Source organism: Oryctolagus cuniculus, chromosome 2, assembly GCF_964237555.1.
Source record: "Oryctolagus cuniculus chromosome 2, mOryCun1.1, whole genome shotgun sequence".
NCBI classification, from domain to species: domain Eukaryota; kingdom Metazoa; phylum Chordata; class Mammalia; order Lagomorpha; family Leporidae; genus Oryctolagus; species Oryctolagus cuniculus.
The window spans coordinates 147,374,060-147,389,812 of record NC_091433.1 but is presented as its reverse complement, the minus strand read 5'-3'; the positions used below and the strand labels follow the sequence as shown (position 1 = coordinate 147,389,812).

At 42.9% G+C, this 15,753-nt stretch overlaps 1 protein-coding gene across 6 annotated transcripts in view; it reads right to left on the bottom strand.

The window, feature by feature from the left end:
* Positions 1-15,753, bottom strand: part of CLHC1 (clathrin heavy chain linker domain containing 1) — a 47,244-nt gene that overhangs the window by 20,194 nt on the left and 11,297 nt on the right. For all 6 annotated transcript variants that reach the window (XM_051842879.2, XM_051842880.2, XM_070069103.1 and 3 more), the window contains 4 exons: positions 13,370-13,571; positions 13,146-13,258; positions 11,997-12,081; positions 6,202-6,308 (listed from right to left, as the gene is read on the bottom strand). In XM_051842879.2, coding sequence (XP_051698839.2) covers positions 6,202-6,308; positions 11,997-12,081; positions 13,146-13,258; positions 13,370-13,571 — 507 coding nt within the window. The remainder of the gene's footprint in view (positions 1-6,201; positions 6,309-11,996; positions 12,082-13,145; positions 13,259-13,369; positions 13,572-15,753) is intronic.

Genomic DNA, 15,753 nt, shown 5'->3' with positions numbered 1-15,753 from the left:
TCATTCTCCAGATGGCCGAAACTGCTGGAGCTGCGCCAATACGAAGCCAGGAGCCAGGTGCTTCTTCCCGGTCTCCCACGCAGGTGCAGGGGATCAAGGACTTGGGCCATCTTCTACTGCTTTCCCAGGCCATAGCAGAGAGCTGGATTGGAAACGCAGCAGCCATGACTAGAACCAGTGCCCATATGGGATGCCGGTGCTGCAGGCGGAGGATTAACCTACTGCGCCACAGCACCGGCCCCTGTCTTCAGTTTCTGATTCAACTTCCTGCTAATGCAGACCCTGGGAGGCAGCAGTCATTGCTCAAGTACCTGGGTCCCTGCTACTCATGTGAGATTTAGATTGAATTCCCAGCTCCTGGCTTTGATGCCTGGAGCTATTATGGGCATACGGGGAGAGAACCAAAAGACAGAAGATCTTTCTCTCTCTCCTTCTCTGTCACTCTGTCATCCAAATAAATTTTTAGAATTTAAAAAAAAAATTAATGTAACATAAATTTGAAGCCATTCTTCAGTAAAATAAATATTAAACACAAGCACTGCAAAATGGCTACAGCTGCTATCATAACTTAGATAGGTGACAAATAATGAGTGAGAAGCACATACAGTGGGGATACACTAGACAAGGCAATGATTCACATCCTGGGCAGGATGCAAGGGGACGCATGGCACTGCATGATGCTACTCAAATAGCATGCAATTTAAATCTTTTGAATTTTTTAGAAGATTTTATTTATTTAAGAGGTAGAATTACAGAGAGAGAGAGAGAGGGAGAGACAGAGAGAGGTCTTCCATCCACTGGTTCCCTCCCCAAATGGCTGCAATGACCAGAGCCTGGTCGATCCGAAGCCACAAGCCAGGAGTTTGTTCTGTGTCTCCCACGTGGGTACAGGGGCCCAAGTACTTGGGCCATCTTTCACTGCTATCCCAAGGATGTTAGCAAGGAGCTGGATCGGAAGAGGAGCAGACAGGACTTGAACTGGTGCCTATATGGGATGCCAGCGCTGCAGGCAGTGACTTAGCCCACTAGGCCACAGCACCAGTACCCCCTGAATTATTTAATATGGAATTTTCCACTGAATAATTTAGACTGAAATTTACTGTAACTGAAACTACAGAAAGCACAACTGTAGGGGCTGGCATTATGCACAGCAGGTTAAGCTGCTCTCTGCAGCACCGGCACCCTACATGAGCTGCTCCACTTCTGATCCAGTTCCCCACTAATGTGCCCAGGAAAGCACCAGAGGATGGCCCAAGTGTTTGGGCCCTGGCATCCATGTGGGAGACCCGGATGAAGCTCCTGGTTCCTGACTTCAGCCTGGCCCAGCCCTGGCGGTTGTGGCCATTTAGGGAGTGAATCAATGGATGGAAGATCTCTCTCTGTCTCTGCTTCCCCCTGCCTCTCTCTGTAACTCTGCCTTTCAAATAAATAAATAAATCTTAAAAGAAAAAAAAATGAAAGGAAGCAAAACTGTGGATAAAGGAGAACTCCTATACTCATTTTTGATTGCTCATCAGCTTTTTTTTTTTAAATTTTTTATTTATTTTTTATTTTTTGACAGGAAGAGTGGACAATGAGAGAGAGAGACAGAGAGAAAGGTCTTCCTTTGCCGTTGGTTCACCCTCCAATGGCCGCCGCAGCCGGAGCACCGCGGCCGGTGCACCGCACTGATCCGATGGCAGGAGCCAGGTGCTTCTCCTGGTCTCCCATGGGGTGCAGGGCCCAAGCACTTGGGCCATCCTCCACTGCACTCCCTGGCCACAGCAGAGAGCTGACCTGGAAGAGGGGCAACTGGGACAGAATCCGGCGCCCCACCGGGACTAGAACCCGGTGTGCCTGCGCCGCAAGGCAGAGGATTAGCCCAGTGAGCCGCGGCGCTGGGCTCATCAGCTTTTAAAGCTTACTTCTTAACTCTCAGACACGATATGTTATAAATAAAATTAATTCGGATCAAATGGTACATTGTGGAATCCTCAAAAGTTGGTTTAGTGCTTTGTGATTATCAAATGGTCTTATCCAATGATCCCATAAAAAGGATACTTACCATTTATATCATAACATTATTTTTCAAATAATAAAACTAAAGTTCTGGGAGATTAAGTAGCTAACCCAAAGTAAGCAATTCAGGCCTATAGTAATGATGAAATAAAACAACTGTCTGCCTCCTAACATTTTATATTTTATCTTCTTCATGTTTCTTGATAAATTAAATACATATACATACTTGTATATCCTTATAAACATATGTTATGGTAAAAGATAAAATATTTATAAGACTACTATATACATGCACTTTGGTTGGGGACAATTCAATCAGACTTTTATGATGATAAAGATGGTGGACTAGGGGCCAGTGTTTTGGCACGCTTTAAGTTAAACCACTTCATATGACATCGGTATCCCATGTTGGAGCCCCTGTTGGAGTCCAGGCTGCTCTGCTTCCAATTCAGCTCCCTGCTAACACACCTGGGAAAACAGCAGAATATGTCCCCAGTACTTTGGCCTCTGCCATCCACATGGGAGGCCCAGATGGAGTTTTAGGTTCCTAGCTTTTCTGGCCCAGCCCTTAGCCAAATCCTTGGCCCATCTTCTGCTGCTTTTAGCAAGTCACTAGCAAGGAGCTGGCTTGGAAGTGGAGTGGCTGGGACTCATAGGATGTCAGCATCACAGGCAACAGTTTAGCCCACTATGCCCCAATGCCATCCCCAAATAAATCTTAAAAGTAAAAGGCACTATGGCTGCTGGTTTGAGTCCCAGCTGCTCCACTTCTGATACAGCTCTCTGCTATGGCCAGGGAAAGCAGTGGAAGATGGCCCAAGTCCTTGGGACCCTGCACCTGCATGGAAAGACATGGAGGAAGCTCCTGGCTCCTGGCTTCAGACAGGCACAGCTCCAGCCATTGTGGCCAACTGGAGAGTGAACCAGTGGATGGAAGACACCTCTCTCTCTCTCTCTCTCTCTCTCTCTCTCTCTCTGCCTCTCCTCTCTCTGTGTAACTCTGACTTTCAAGTAAATAAATAAATATTTTTTTAAAAAAAGCAAAAGGCACTAAACAAAGACAAATGGCTGCTGTACACTGCAAGGAGACATATTAACAACAACAGAGTGGAAATTGGCATAGCAAACCCTTAAAGTTTGATTCCCAAGCTACCAATAAGGAACAGCAAGAAGAAACAATTCAATTCACATCAAAAAAAAAAAAAAAAAAAAAAACAACCAAGAAGCCTCAGGAATTGGCAGCGCCAGGAACTTCTGGATTGAGATAACATTCCTAAACTGGGAATCTTAACTGAAAGACTGTTTAAAAAGCCAGCCCTCACCCAGATGACATCCCCTTCTACTACCTAGAGAAGACTGAGGCTTAGTTTCTCAAAACGATAAAACACAGGGTGTCCACATCAAGACAGTAGGCACAGCTGAGGGCAGGAGTACCAAACTATTACTAATTCTTTACTGCGATCCCAGAGACCTTTCTTCACATCACTAGAATCATCTAGAATATATAATCACTAGAATATATAATCACTAGAATATATAAATTCCATGAGGATAAGAGTCTTTGTAGGTTCTATTCTCTGTTATAACCTTAGCACCTAGCACATATCAAATAATCAATTTTGTTGAATGAATGGATGAATGAGCTGGTTCTACATTTCTCTGCCTCTTTATCTGTTTTCTCAGTTAGTCCTCATCTATTTGGACTTCTCGATCTCTGTACATCAGTACCTAGTTCATAGTAGCCTACAGTTGAAAAACATACTCTATTGGGACCAGCATTGTGGCATAACAGGTTAGGCCACCAGCTGAGATGCTGGCATACCATATGGGTGCTGGTTTGAGTCCTGGCTACTCCATTTCCTATCCAGATCTCTGCTAATGTTCTAGGAAAGCAGTGGAAGGCTAGCCTAAGTACTTGGGCTCCTGCACTCATGTGGGAGACCCAGACGAAGCTCCTTGCTCCTGGCTTCAGCATGGCCCAGCCCCAGCAGTTGCGGCCACTTGGGGGAGTAGACCAGAGGGTGGAAGATCTCTCTCTCTCTGTAATTCTACCTTTCAAATAAATAAATAAACCTTTTTAAAAAAGGAAACCACACTCTACCTATAGTGATTATCTGGACATATTATAAGAATGTACAGCTATATTGGCCGGCGCTGTGGCTCACTAGTCTAATCCTCTATCTGTGGTGCTGGCAGCCCGGGTTCTAGTCTCAGTTGCTCCTCTTCCAGTCCAGCTCTCTGCTGTGGCCCGGGAGGGCAGTGAAGAATGGCCCAAGGACTTGGGTCCCTTCACCCACATGGGATACCAGGAGAAAGTACCCGGCTCCTGGCATCAGATGGGCGCAGCACCGGCCATAGCAGCCATTAGGGGAGTGAACCAATGGAAGGAAGACCTTTCTCTCTCTCTCTTTCTCACTGTCTAGAACTCTCTCTCTGTCCCTCTCTCTCACTGTCTAACTCTGCCCGGCCAAAAAAAAAAAAAAAAAGAATGTACAGCTATAAACACTGTCTTATTAGATGTTCTGCTAGTGATACCATCTTTGAGCTTTAATATATCTTAAAATTAGATTTTAGATAGCCTTTTAAGAATAAAAAGCAGGGGTAAGCCTCTGCCACAGTGGTTAAGATGCCACTTTGGATATCTGAATCCCCTATTAGAATGCCTGGGTTTAACTCCTGGCCTGGGGGTTGTGTCTCTGCCACCCACATGGGAGACCAGGATGGAGTTCTTGAGTTCTGGATTAGGCCTAGTACAGACCTGGCTGTTGTGGCCATTTGGACAGAACCACCAGATGGAAGATATCCCTCTCTCACTCTCGCTCTTTCTCCCCCCTACCCCATTACTCTGCATTTCAAATAAGTAAATAAATGAGTCTTTTTTTTAAAAAAATAGTAATTTACAAATACATGAATATTTAGTATGTCAACAATGTAAAATCCTTCATAGCCAATCAAAAGTTATTATTGGGGTTGGCACTGTGGCACAGTGGGTTAAGCCATGGTGTGCAGTGATTGCATCCCCTATGGGCTCCAATTCAAGTCCTGGCTGCTCTACTTCTAATCTAGCTCCCTGCTAATGTGACTGGGAAAGCTGAGGAGAATGACCCAAGTGCTTGGGTCTCTGCACCCATGCGGAAGACCTGGAAGAAGTCCTGGCTCCTGACTTCAGCCTGGCCCAACCTCATTCATTGTGGCTATTTGGGGAGTGAACCAGCAGATGGAAGATTCTCTCTCTCTCTCTGTAACTCTGCCTTTCAAACAAATAAATAAATCTTTTAAAAATAAGTTATTATAAAGTTGCAAAGAAACAATTATGACTCATGAGAAAAAATTAATAAAATTCTTAGGAAACAGAAAAATCTTTGTGAATTTGTTACCGATTTCTTAGGTATGATACTCAAATAATCATTCATAAAACAAAAAATTAATAAACTTATATAAAACTTAAAACTTCTAGCCTTAGAAAGACGGTGTTAAGAGAATCAAAACCAGGAGAAAATATTTTTAAACCATATATTTATCTGATAAAGGACTTGTACTCACACAATAGAGAACTACTCACCAATAAAAAGGAATGAATAGATCCAACAACATGAATTTGAAAATACTTAGGTGGAAGACAATTAAGTCAGCCTAAAACAACCACTTACTATATGTTTCTATTTAGTTCGCATTACAGGAAATGTGTGGTGACTGAAAGCTGACTAGTGAATTGCCTGGGGACTAGCAGAAAGAGAGGATATGGGAGAGAGAAGGGTGGAAAGAGAAAGAATACTAAGGGGTATAAGGGAATTGTTGGATGATGATTCAAAGGGTGTATACCTATGTCAAAACTGACCAAACTGTATACTTTAAATCGTTCACTCTGTTATATGTATGTCAAGTTGCCACAAAAAGGTTGTTTTTAAAGGATGTGGGTAAATTCTGAAAAAATAGTAATATTTATTAATTTTAATAGTGAAGATATGGATGTTATATTTCTGCATATTTTCTATATACTTGAAATATCCATATAATTTAATTTAGAAAAATTTAATCAGACTTCTTTATGTTACAGCTAACAAAACTGGGTAAATGATAGAGATAGCGCTGGAGCCTGGATCTTCAGCCTGTCAGTTTAATGCTCTTTCCAATCTACAGTGGGTGGAGGATAGGTAAGGTATAATTTGCATTCATATAGAAAGTTGAGAAAGAAAGGCTTACCCTTAAATTTATCCATTGTACCAGTGTTTCGAAGAATTCTTCTAGGACTGTTTGCTGCAAAACAAGCTGCCTTTTCATATTCACCAAGTGAGATTAATTCATTGAACCTATATCCATTGCATTATAACAGTACACACAAAAGAAGAAAGAAAACTGTTGAGTAAAATCTAATGCAGACTAAATATAGTGGCATAATATAGAAAACCGAACCGCAACTCCAATAAACTAGAACTAGATTCGTTCACTCCATAGATATGTTGTTTTCAATTCTTTAATATTTTGGGATTTTTTTAAAGTCTCAGAATAAAACTCTCTGCTGCCAGCTGACCAGTGAACTTGATCCTATACATTATTCCTACAGTACTTACAACAAGCCATAGAGAATGGAAAGACAGAACTTGAAGGTAATTTATAGCAAGCTCAGATTTTTTTCTCTTGTATCATGTCTCATTTTATCTCCATTCATTAAGGTGAATCAGAAAAAATAAGGGTGATCTGCTTAGAAGCTCAGCTCCCTGGAAGTATTCATTGAACACAGGAGCTGCCACGCTGGAGATCAAGAGGTAGCCTTGGTGTTCAGAAGACTATGATGCTTCCTGAAGCATCAGCCTCTCAATTAAACATCAGATGAACACAAGAAGGAAAAATAATGGTTAACTTAAGCCTCTACTCCTTTTCTTATGGCAAAAAGGTTTTCAAATCAGCCCTTACATCACAATTAACAAAACTGTGGCAAACACATTATGTAGTTTACAAATGAAAGCAGAACCCCACAAGCAAAAATTCACTGAAGTAATACTAATGAAATACATAAAACTTCCAATCTTAACAATGGTTCTTCTCTCATTTCAAAGCCATCAGACTTCAAGCAAATCAACAGTTGACAAACTGTTTAACATATGACTAGAAATAATATATATATTATATATTGGCCCCACAGCCTCTGAATTTACATCCTAAAATAATCTTGGGTCTCTTTAAGATTCTTGCTGTATACTGTATAAAATAACTTAAGTTTTAGGGCTAAATATACCTTTTCAATATGTCATAGGATGGAAATAATGAGGAGGGAAAATGACCAAGCAGTCTAGAATAATCTAAATCAAGAAGATATTCTCAAAAACATTTTGTGGCTGATCTGTCTTTGTTGTTCCAGGAGAAGAAACTCCCAGGATATCTCTCTGAATAAAGATGTCACAAGTGCCAAGTGACTAGATGGGAACCAAGGCAGAAAACTATCCAATGGGCAATAAAGTAGCCTTATATGCCCAACTGTCAGGATTGGAGATAATGCACAAAGATCAGTTTAATGAAAGAAGTCTTGTGGGCTGGCATTGTGGTATAGCAGGTTAAGCCTCTGCCAGCGACAATGGCAACACATAACAGTGCTGGTTTGAGTACTGGCTGCTCCACTTATGATCCAGCTCCATGCTAATGCACCTGGGAGAGCAGCAACAGATGGCCCCAGTACTTGGGCCCCAGTACCCACATGGGAGTCCCAGAAGAAGTTCCTGGCTCCTGGCACACTTCGGGAGCCAGCAGGTGATGGCTTGAGTTCTTGGGTCCCTGCTACCCAAACAAGAAAGCCCCATCAGGTTCCAAGCTCCTACTTTTGGTCTGGCCTAGGCTCCTAGTTTTGGTCTGGCCCAGTCCTGGCCATTTGGGGAGTGAAACAGTGGATGGAAGATCTCTCTGTCTCTCCTCCTCTGTCTATAACTCTGCCTTTTAAACAAACAAAAAATAAATCTTACAAAAAGAAAAAGAAGTCTTGGATGAGTTTAATTGTCATGAGCATACATATGAAGAATTTCTGCGCATTTGTACTTATCTTTCGAAAGTGGATAATGTGACCAAACAGGAACATATGGAACCAATTCTTCAGAAAAGATGTTCACCTCAATAAAATTTACTCAAAATGAACCAAATGATCTCCAACTCAGAACTAAACCATCTTTGTTTGTATTCCATCACAATGTTGGGAAGAACAGATAATAACAGGTGAAGGACAAGAACTTCACAGTTCCCAACAAAGTGATCTGAATTGAGCAGGAAAGGGGAAGACAACTTTCTAGATTTAGAAAACCTGGACATGGATGAAAAGATTAAGCACCACATGAGCCACAATTTGCGGCCGCTTCCAAGAGCAGTGGCACAGGAGGTAAGTACCGGTTTTACTTTTTTTAAAAAAACTTTATTTATTTATTTGAAAGTTAGAGTTACACAGGGAGAAGTGGGGGGGGGGGGGGAGGGAGAGAGAGAGAAGGGATCTTCCATCTATGGGTTAATCTCCAAATGGCCACAATCACCAGGGCTGGCCAGGCCAAGCCAAAAGCCAGGAGCTTCCTCCAGTCTCCTACAGGAGTACAGGGATCCAAGCACTTGGGCATCCTCCACTGTTCTCCCAGGTGCAACAGCAGGGAGCTGGGTCAGAAGTGGAGCAAATGGTGGGCCCTGCACCCCATGGGAGACCAGGAAAAGCACCTGGCTCCTGGCTCCTGGCTCCTGCCATTGGATCAGCGCGGTGCGCCGGCCGCAGCGCGCCGGCCGCGGCGGCCATTGGAGGGTGAACCAACGGCAAAGGAAGACCTTTCTCTCTGTCTCTCTCTCTCACTGTCCACTCTGCCTGTCAAAAACAAAAACAAAACAAAAAAAGAAAAAGGAAAAATATACCTGATAAATTAAATTTTATAATGCAATACATAAGATGCCACCAAAACAACCCTTAACTCTAAAATAGTGAGCATGTTAGAAATAGTTCACCACAGAAGACAGGAGAGGGAGCTGTTGTTTAATAATGGGTTGAGCCATCTCCTATAATACTGGGATTCTATATGAGTGCTGATTTGAATTCTGGCTGCTCTACTTCCAAACCAGTTATGTTAATGCTCCTGGGAAAGCAGCAGTGGATTCCACACATATTCTAACCCCTGGCACTTATGTAGGAGACCGATATGCAGTGATCCTCACCAGGTAATCAGCGAGCCCTGAGTACATGTAACTTCCCACAGTGACTGCCCAAAGTCCCAGCCATACCCTGAGCCCTCCATGCAGCATCAGTGTTCTCACAGTCCCAGCACACAAGCCTCCCACAGTGATGAGCACCCAGCCCCCCATTAGTTCTTCCCACCAAATTCAAGTTTCTCTGCTCTGCTGTTTGCTGGGTGTACAGACACTGGTGCGTCTATTACATATGTCCAAAATGATGCCTGCTCTCTATCAGCTTGTTACAAAATGCCAGTTTCAGGGTGGTCAGGGAGAGAGAAACACAGCAGGTACACTGTCCTACCTAGGGCTCCTAGCTGGATTCCCACCAGGATCTTTCTGCAACTTTATCACCAGTGGCTTGGGTTGCTCCAGTCTGGTCTCACTTCCTGAGCTGCTGCTGAGGTTCTTGGCTGCTGGGTTTCTGAGTTGTGCATGTCCACATTCTGCACATGGTCCACAGTGTCCCTCATTCGTGTGGAGTTTCCTCTGCCATTTTTTCCTTAACTCTTCCTTGAGACTGTACTCTCTCCACTTTTTTCATACTATCTTCTACAACAGTAAGCTCCCTCTATTCCTCCATCTTAATCTAATCCTTGGTTTATTCTTTCTCAAGAAATTCATCAATAGGCTTTTACTCATCTGTCCAATTGTTTATTATTGGGTTCAATAAATACTTATTGAACAACCAATGCATGTCCATAATAGTCACAGTGGACAGAAACATGGCTTTTAAATTTTAAAATTTTATAATAAAAATGATCATCTGTAAAAAAAAAAAAAAAAAAAAAAAAAAGAAGTGGAGCAAATGGGACTTGAACCAACACTCATATGGGATGCAGCACTTAAGGCCCTGCTGCGCCACAGCACTGGTCCCAGTGTTCCTTCTTATAATCTTTCCCTGGACCAGACTCTCACCCTTGAAGTGAAGACAAAACCCACCATAAAAATAACAGAAAAGCAAATGGAAGAGATACTTGGAAATGAAGTTATCTTTTCACTTGATGAACAATTTGATTACGACACAGTGACTCTAACTCACAAGTTAGAGACAGAGACCATCAAAGAGGTATGCAAGCAAAAAAGAATATCAACACAGACGAAGAGGAACCCTGTGATTGATTTATAGGGCATCTTTGTGTTTATTTTTACTTTGTTCTTACTCAAGTAACATTAGAATAAAAGACAAAAATCTCATATTAAAAAGGTTTTGTGGCTAGCGCTACGGCTCAATAGGCTAATCCTCCTCCTGCGGCGCCAGCACACCAGGTTCTAGTCCCGGTCGGGGCACCAGATTCTGTCCCAGTTGCCCCTCTTCCAGGCCAGCTCTCTGCTGTGGCCTGGGAGTGCAGTGGAGGATGGCCCAAATGCTTGGGCCCTGCACCGGCATGGGAGACCATGAGAAGCACCTGGCTCCTGGCTTCAGATTAGCATGGTGCACCGGCCACAGCAGCCATTGGGGGGTGAATCAACAGAAAAGGAAGACCTTTCTCTCTGTGTCTCTCTCTCTCTCACTGTCCACTCTGCCTGGCAAAAAAAAAAAAAAAAAAAAAAAAAAGGTTTTGTAACAGGCAGCAAAAATACATACATATGTGTGTGTGTGTGTGTGTGTGTGTATAACTTGTATCAACACTACAATCCTCTTATCTCTTCTGAAAAATCTCCTAGACTACCAATCTAGTACTACTTTTCATAAAGAATTCATAGGGGAAAAACACCTCTGTAGTTTATTTTCTAACTTCTCTATTAGAATAGAATTTTAAAATTATTAAAACTAGGGGCTGGCACCATGGCTCACTTGGCTAATCCTCCACCTGCAGTGCTGGCATCCCATATGGGCGCCGGGTTCTAGTCCCGGTTGCTGCTCTTCCAGTCTAGCTCTCTGCTGTGGCCAGGGAAGGCAGTGGAGGATGGCCCAAGAATTTGGGCCCCCATACCTGCATGGGAGACCAGGAGGAAGCACCTGGCTCCTGGCTTCGGATCGGTGCAGCACCAGCTGTGGTGGCCATTTTGGGGGTGAACCAATGGAAGGAAGACCTTTCTGTCTCTCTCTCTCATTGTCTAACTCTGTCAAATAAATAAAAAAAAAATTATAAAAACTAGAAGGGTGGGCATTGCAGCACAGCAGGTTAAGGGGCCAGTTGGTGTACCTAAATCCCATAGTGGAGTACCTGAGTTGCTCCCAGCTATTCCACTTCCATTCCAGTTCCTGCTAATAATATGCATTCTGGGAGACAGCACATGATGGTTCAAGTAATTCAGTCCCTGTCAACCTCATGGGAGACCCAGATGGAGTTCCAGGCTCCTAGCTATGGTTGGCTCAGCCTGGGCTATTGTGGGCATCTCATAAATGAACCAGTGGATGAAAGATTTCTCTCTCCCTCTGCCACTCAGTCTTTATAATAAATAAAAACAAATGGATAAACATTTTCAAAAACTAGAGACTATGTTTCATCATGTTACTAAATGGAAATATAATTAATTTAACACAGAAAATCAAAGCTTTTAAAATATTTATGTTTCCGAGTAGGTGCTTAGCCTAGCAGTTAATATGCCCATGTGCCACAACAGATTGCCTGGATTCAACTCCCAGCTCCAGCTCCTGACTCTAGCTTCCAGTTAACGCAGGGTCTGGGAGGCAACAGATGATGGCTCAAGTGATTGGGTTCCTGTCACCCAGGTGGGAGACCTGGATTGAGTTCCTGGTTCCTGGCTCCAGACCTAGTCTCAACCACTGTAGGCATCCGGGGAGTAAATCAGCAAATGGGAGCTCTGTCTCTCTGTCAAAAATCAAAACAAAACACCAAAATTGCCTTTCAATGTAGTAAAGCATAATCTCTGCTTCTTTGGCCTGGCTTGGATCATCTTCAAGTAGTTGCTCAGCAATGGCTTGGTCATCTGTAAATATTGAAAGCATCACTGGAAGACATTTACGGTAATAATCAACAGAAAAATAACAAACATTTATATGTTTAACAAAAACTTATTGCTGTGGATATTAACAGCACCAACCTCTCCCTAAACTGAGTGGCCTCCCTGTCCCTATGCTCCTTATTTTCAAGTCTGTTCTCATTGGTTCATGAAGTCTATTCTTTACCAATTATCTGTAATCTGTTGAAGAAAGAAACCCATAGGGAAGCTAAAAGAAATAAGTATATTTTTGCTGTCTTTAAACTCAGCCTAGGAAAATCCCATTCTACAGCTTTCTGGAAATAAAAACATCTTGCATTATTTGTGCTAATTAAAAAAAATAGGCCAGCACCATGGCTCAATAGGCTAATCCTCCACCTAGCGGTTCCGGCACCCTGGGTTCTAGTGCCAGTCAGGGCACCAGATTCTTTCCCGGTTGCCCCTCTTCCAGGCCAGCTCTCTGCTGTGGCCCGGGAAGGCAGTGGAGGATGGCCCAAGTGCTTGGGCCCTGCACCCGCATGGGAGACCAGGAGAAGCACCTGGCTCCTGCCTTCAGATCAGTGCGGTGCGCTGGCCGCAGCGCGCCAGCCATGGCGGCCATTGGAGGGTGAACCAACGGCAAAAGGAAGACCTTTCTCTGTCTCTCTCTCTCCCTATCCACTCTGCCTGTCAAAAAATAAATAAATAAATAAATAAATAAATAAATAAATAAATACTGAGGGGCCGTGCTGTGGTGTAGCAGGCTAAGCCTCAGCCTGTGGTGCTGGCATCCCATGTGGGCACCAGTACATGTCCTAGCTGCTCCTCTTCCTATCCAGCTCTCTGCTAATGGCCTGGGAAAGCAGAAGATGGCCTAAGTACACCCATGTGGGAGATCCAGAAGAAGCTCCTGGATCCTGGCTTTGGATCAGCCTAGCTCCAGCCATTGTGGCCATTTAGGAAGTGAACCAGTGATGGAAGATCTCACTGTATCTTCCTCTCTCTGTCTATAACTCTACCTTTCCAATAAATAAATAATCTAATAAGTAAATAAATAAAAACTGAAAAATTACCATGCAAATCTTTGGTTTTCTGAATTTGCTCTACAAAGTCTGGAAAGGAGCTGCTCATATCAGATTTCACCCATAAAGAAAATGCATAGGAAATGATCTGCAGTCTTTGATGACTAAAAAGGTAAAAAAAAATCAACAACTTGAGTCCAAAATCAATTGGTAAACTATCAGAATAACACAAGCAAAAGGATCAAATTTTTAAAACATATAATCAACTTGCATACCTAAACTGTAATTCTTTGTTCAGATTTTCAGCTATATCTCGCCGTTTTAGTAGCATAATCATTTCTTCATCTAAATCAACCTTCCTCTGAATTGGTATATATTTTATTGACATATCCTGCTTTATTTCTTCATATTTTTTTTCAAGATATTTCATGTGCTTAGTGAGTGCATCTAGACTGATGGACTCTCGGAGTGTCATGCCTGTAGGAAAAGGAAATAAATCAAACCAGCTAAGCCATTTGTGGAACTCTTGTGCTCAAACAGAAAGTCTTAGCAAGATAGTCAGATGGTTCACTATGTTAAGAAATAATTCAGAAATAGGGGCCAGCATTGTGGTATAGCAGATAAAGCCACCACCTATGATGCCAGCAGCTTGGGTCCCTGGCACCCATGTAGGAGACCTGAAGGCTCCTGTCTTCTGTCTAGTCCAGCCCTGGCTGTTGTGAGACCTTTTGGGGAGTGAACCAGCAGGTGGAAGATCTTTCTCTCTCTCTCTCTCCCTCTCTCCCTTTCAAATAAATAAAATAAATCTTAAAAAAAAGAAACAATTCAGAAATGGTAGCATATAGATATAGATATAGATAGCTTACTAAACATAAGTAGAATTAGCATAAAATTCTAAGTAGCTAACAGTTTTACACAAAATTAATGATGATTCAGTGCGGTGATTGTTCTGAGAACACACAAACTTTAGCAGCTGAAAAAAAAAATTGCTAGTGACCCCATCACCACACCCTGAAAACCCCTAAATATCACTATTGCTCATAACACCAAGAGCCTCTGCCCAACAATTCAGGATTTCACCAACAGATTTCTCTTTAAGTCTCCCATTGCTCTTATACATAGTGAACTCCAGGACAATCAGTTTATTCTTTCAAACACAAAACTTGGACGAGCCTGCTGCAACTTTCACTGCCTTCCTTTCTCACCCAGGCCGCTTGTTGACTTTAACGCACCCCTCAAAATTGTCTTCCTCTAGAAACCGCCCTGGATGAACACTGCTGGACTTTAATCATCACCTTATTCTAAAGCTTCTCAGCCTGTAATCAATCTGCCAGTCACTTTCTATTTATCTGTATGTGTCTTAAAAAATATATTTGCCTCCCTGTAACTTTGCCTTTCAAATAAATGAAGCTTTAGAAAAATTATATATATATATATATATATACATACATCTTTGTTTATTTAATTTGAAAGTCAGAACTATAGTGAGAGAGGGAGAGACAGATCTTTCATCTATGGTTCACTCCCTAAATGGCCACAATGACTGGGGCTGGGCCAGGCTGAAGCCAGGAGCTTCTTCCAGGTCTCCCATGTGGATGGCAGAGGCTCAAGCACTTGGGCCATCTTCTGCTGCTTTTCCCAGGCCATTAGCAGAGAAGTGGATTGGAAATAGAGCAGCTGGGACAAGAACCGGCACTCACATGGATGCTGGCACTGCAGGCAGCAGCTTTACCTGCTACACCACAATGGGAACACCAACATCGCACATAGAAGTGCCTGAGTTTGATTGCTGGATACATTTCCAATTCTAGCTTCCTACGAATGTGCAGTCTTGGAGGTAGCAGGTAACAATGCTCAAGTATTCAAGTCCCCATAACCCATATGAAAGACCCAGATTGAGTTCCAGGCTTCTGGCTTCAGCCTGGCCCAGCCTTGGCTGTGGCAGGCATCTGGGGAGTGAATCAGTAAATGGAAGATCGATCTCTGTCTCTTGCCATCCCCTGCTGTGTGTGTATCTGTCTCTCTGCCTTTCAAATAAACAAAAAAATTTTTTCAAAAAAGTTTTCCACCTAGTGATTTTGCCTCTAGACAAATACTTACCAAAATCTTCAAAAGTTGTGGATACCATTATCTACTTTTAAAATCTCTCCTTTCCCCTAGGATATTTGTAATTCCTCTATCCATCACACAAACTTAAACTTGTTCTTTTCTTTTTTTTTAAACTTAGAGTTATTGATATCCTAGATGCATTCCAGAACATATTCACTTTCTTAAAATGTGATAACTGAAGATGTGGCATGAGAAGGCAGTGACATGGACATGTATCTACAGTGTTCACCAGAACCTTACAATTTTCCATACTATACCAGTGGTTCTCAAACTTTAGAAAGTATCAGAACCAACCTGGACAACTGGACCCAACCACCATGATGAGGACCCAGCATGTCTGTGCAGGTTCCCAGGTGATGTTCTTGTTGATGCGGGAAGCACACTTTAAAAGTCACTGCAGGCCGGCACCGCGGCTACTCCTTCGCCTGCGGCACCGGCACACCGGGTTCTAGTTCCGGTTGGGGCACCGGATTCTGTCCTGGTTGCCCCTCTTCCAGGCCAGCTCTCTGCTGTGGCCCGGGAAGGCAGTGGAGGATGGCCCAAGTGCTTG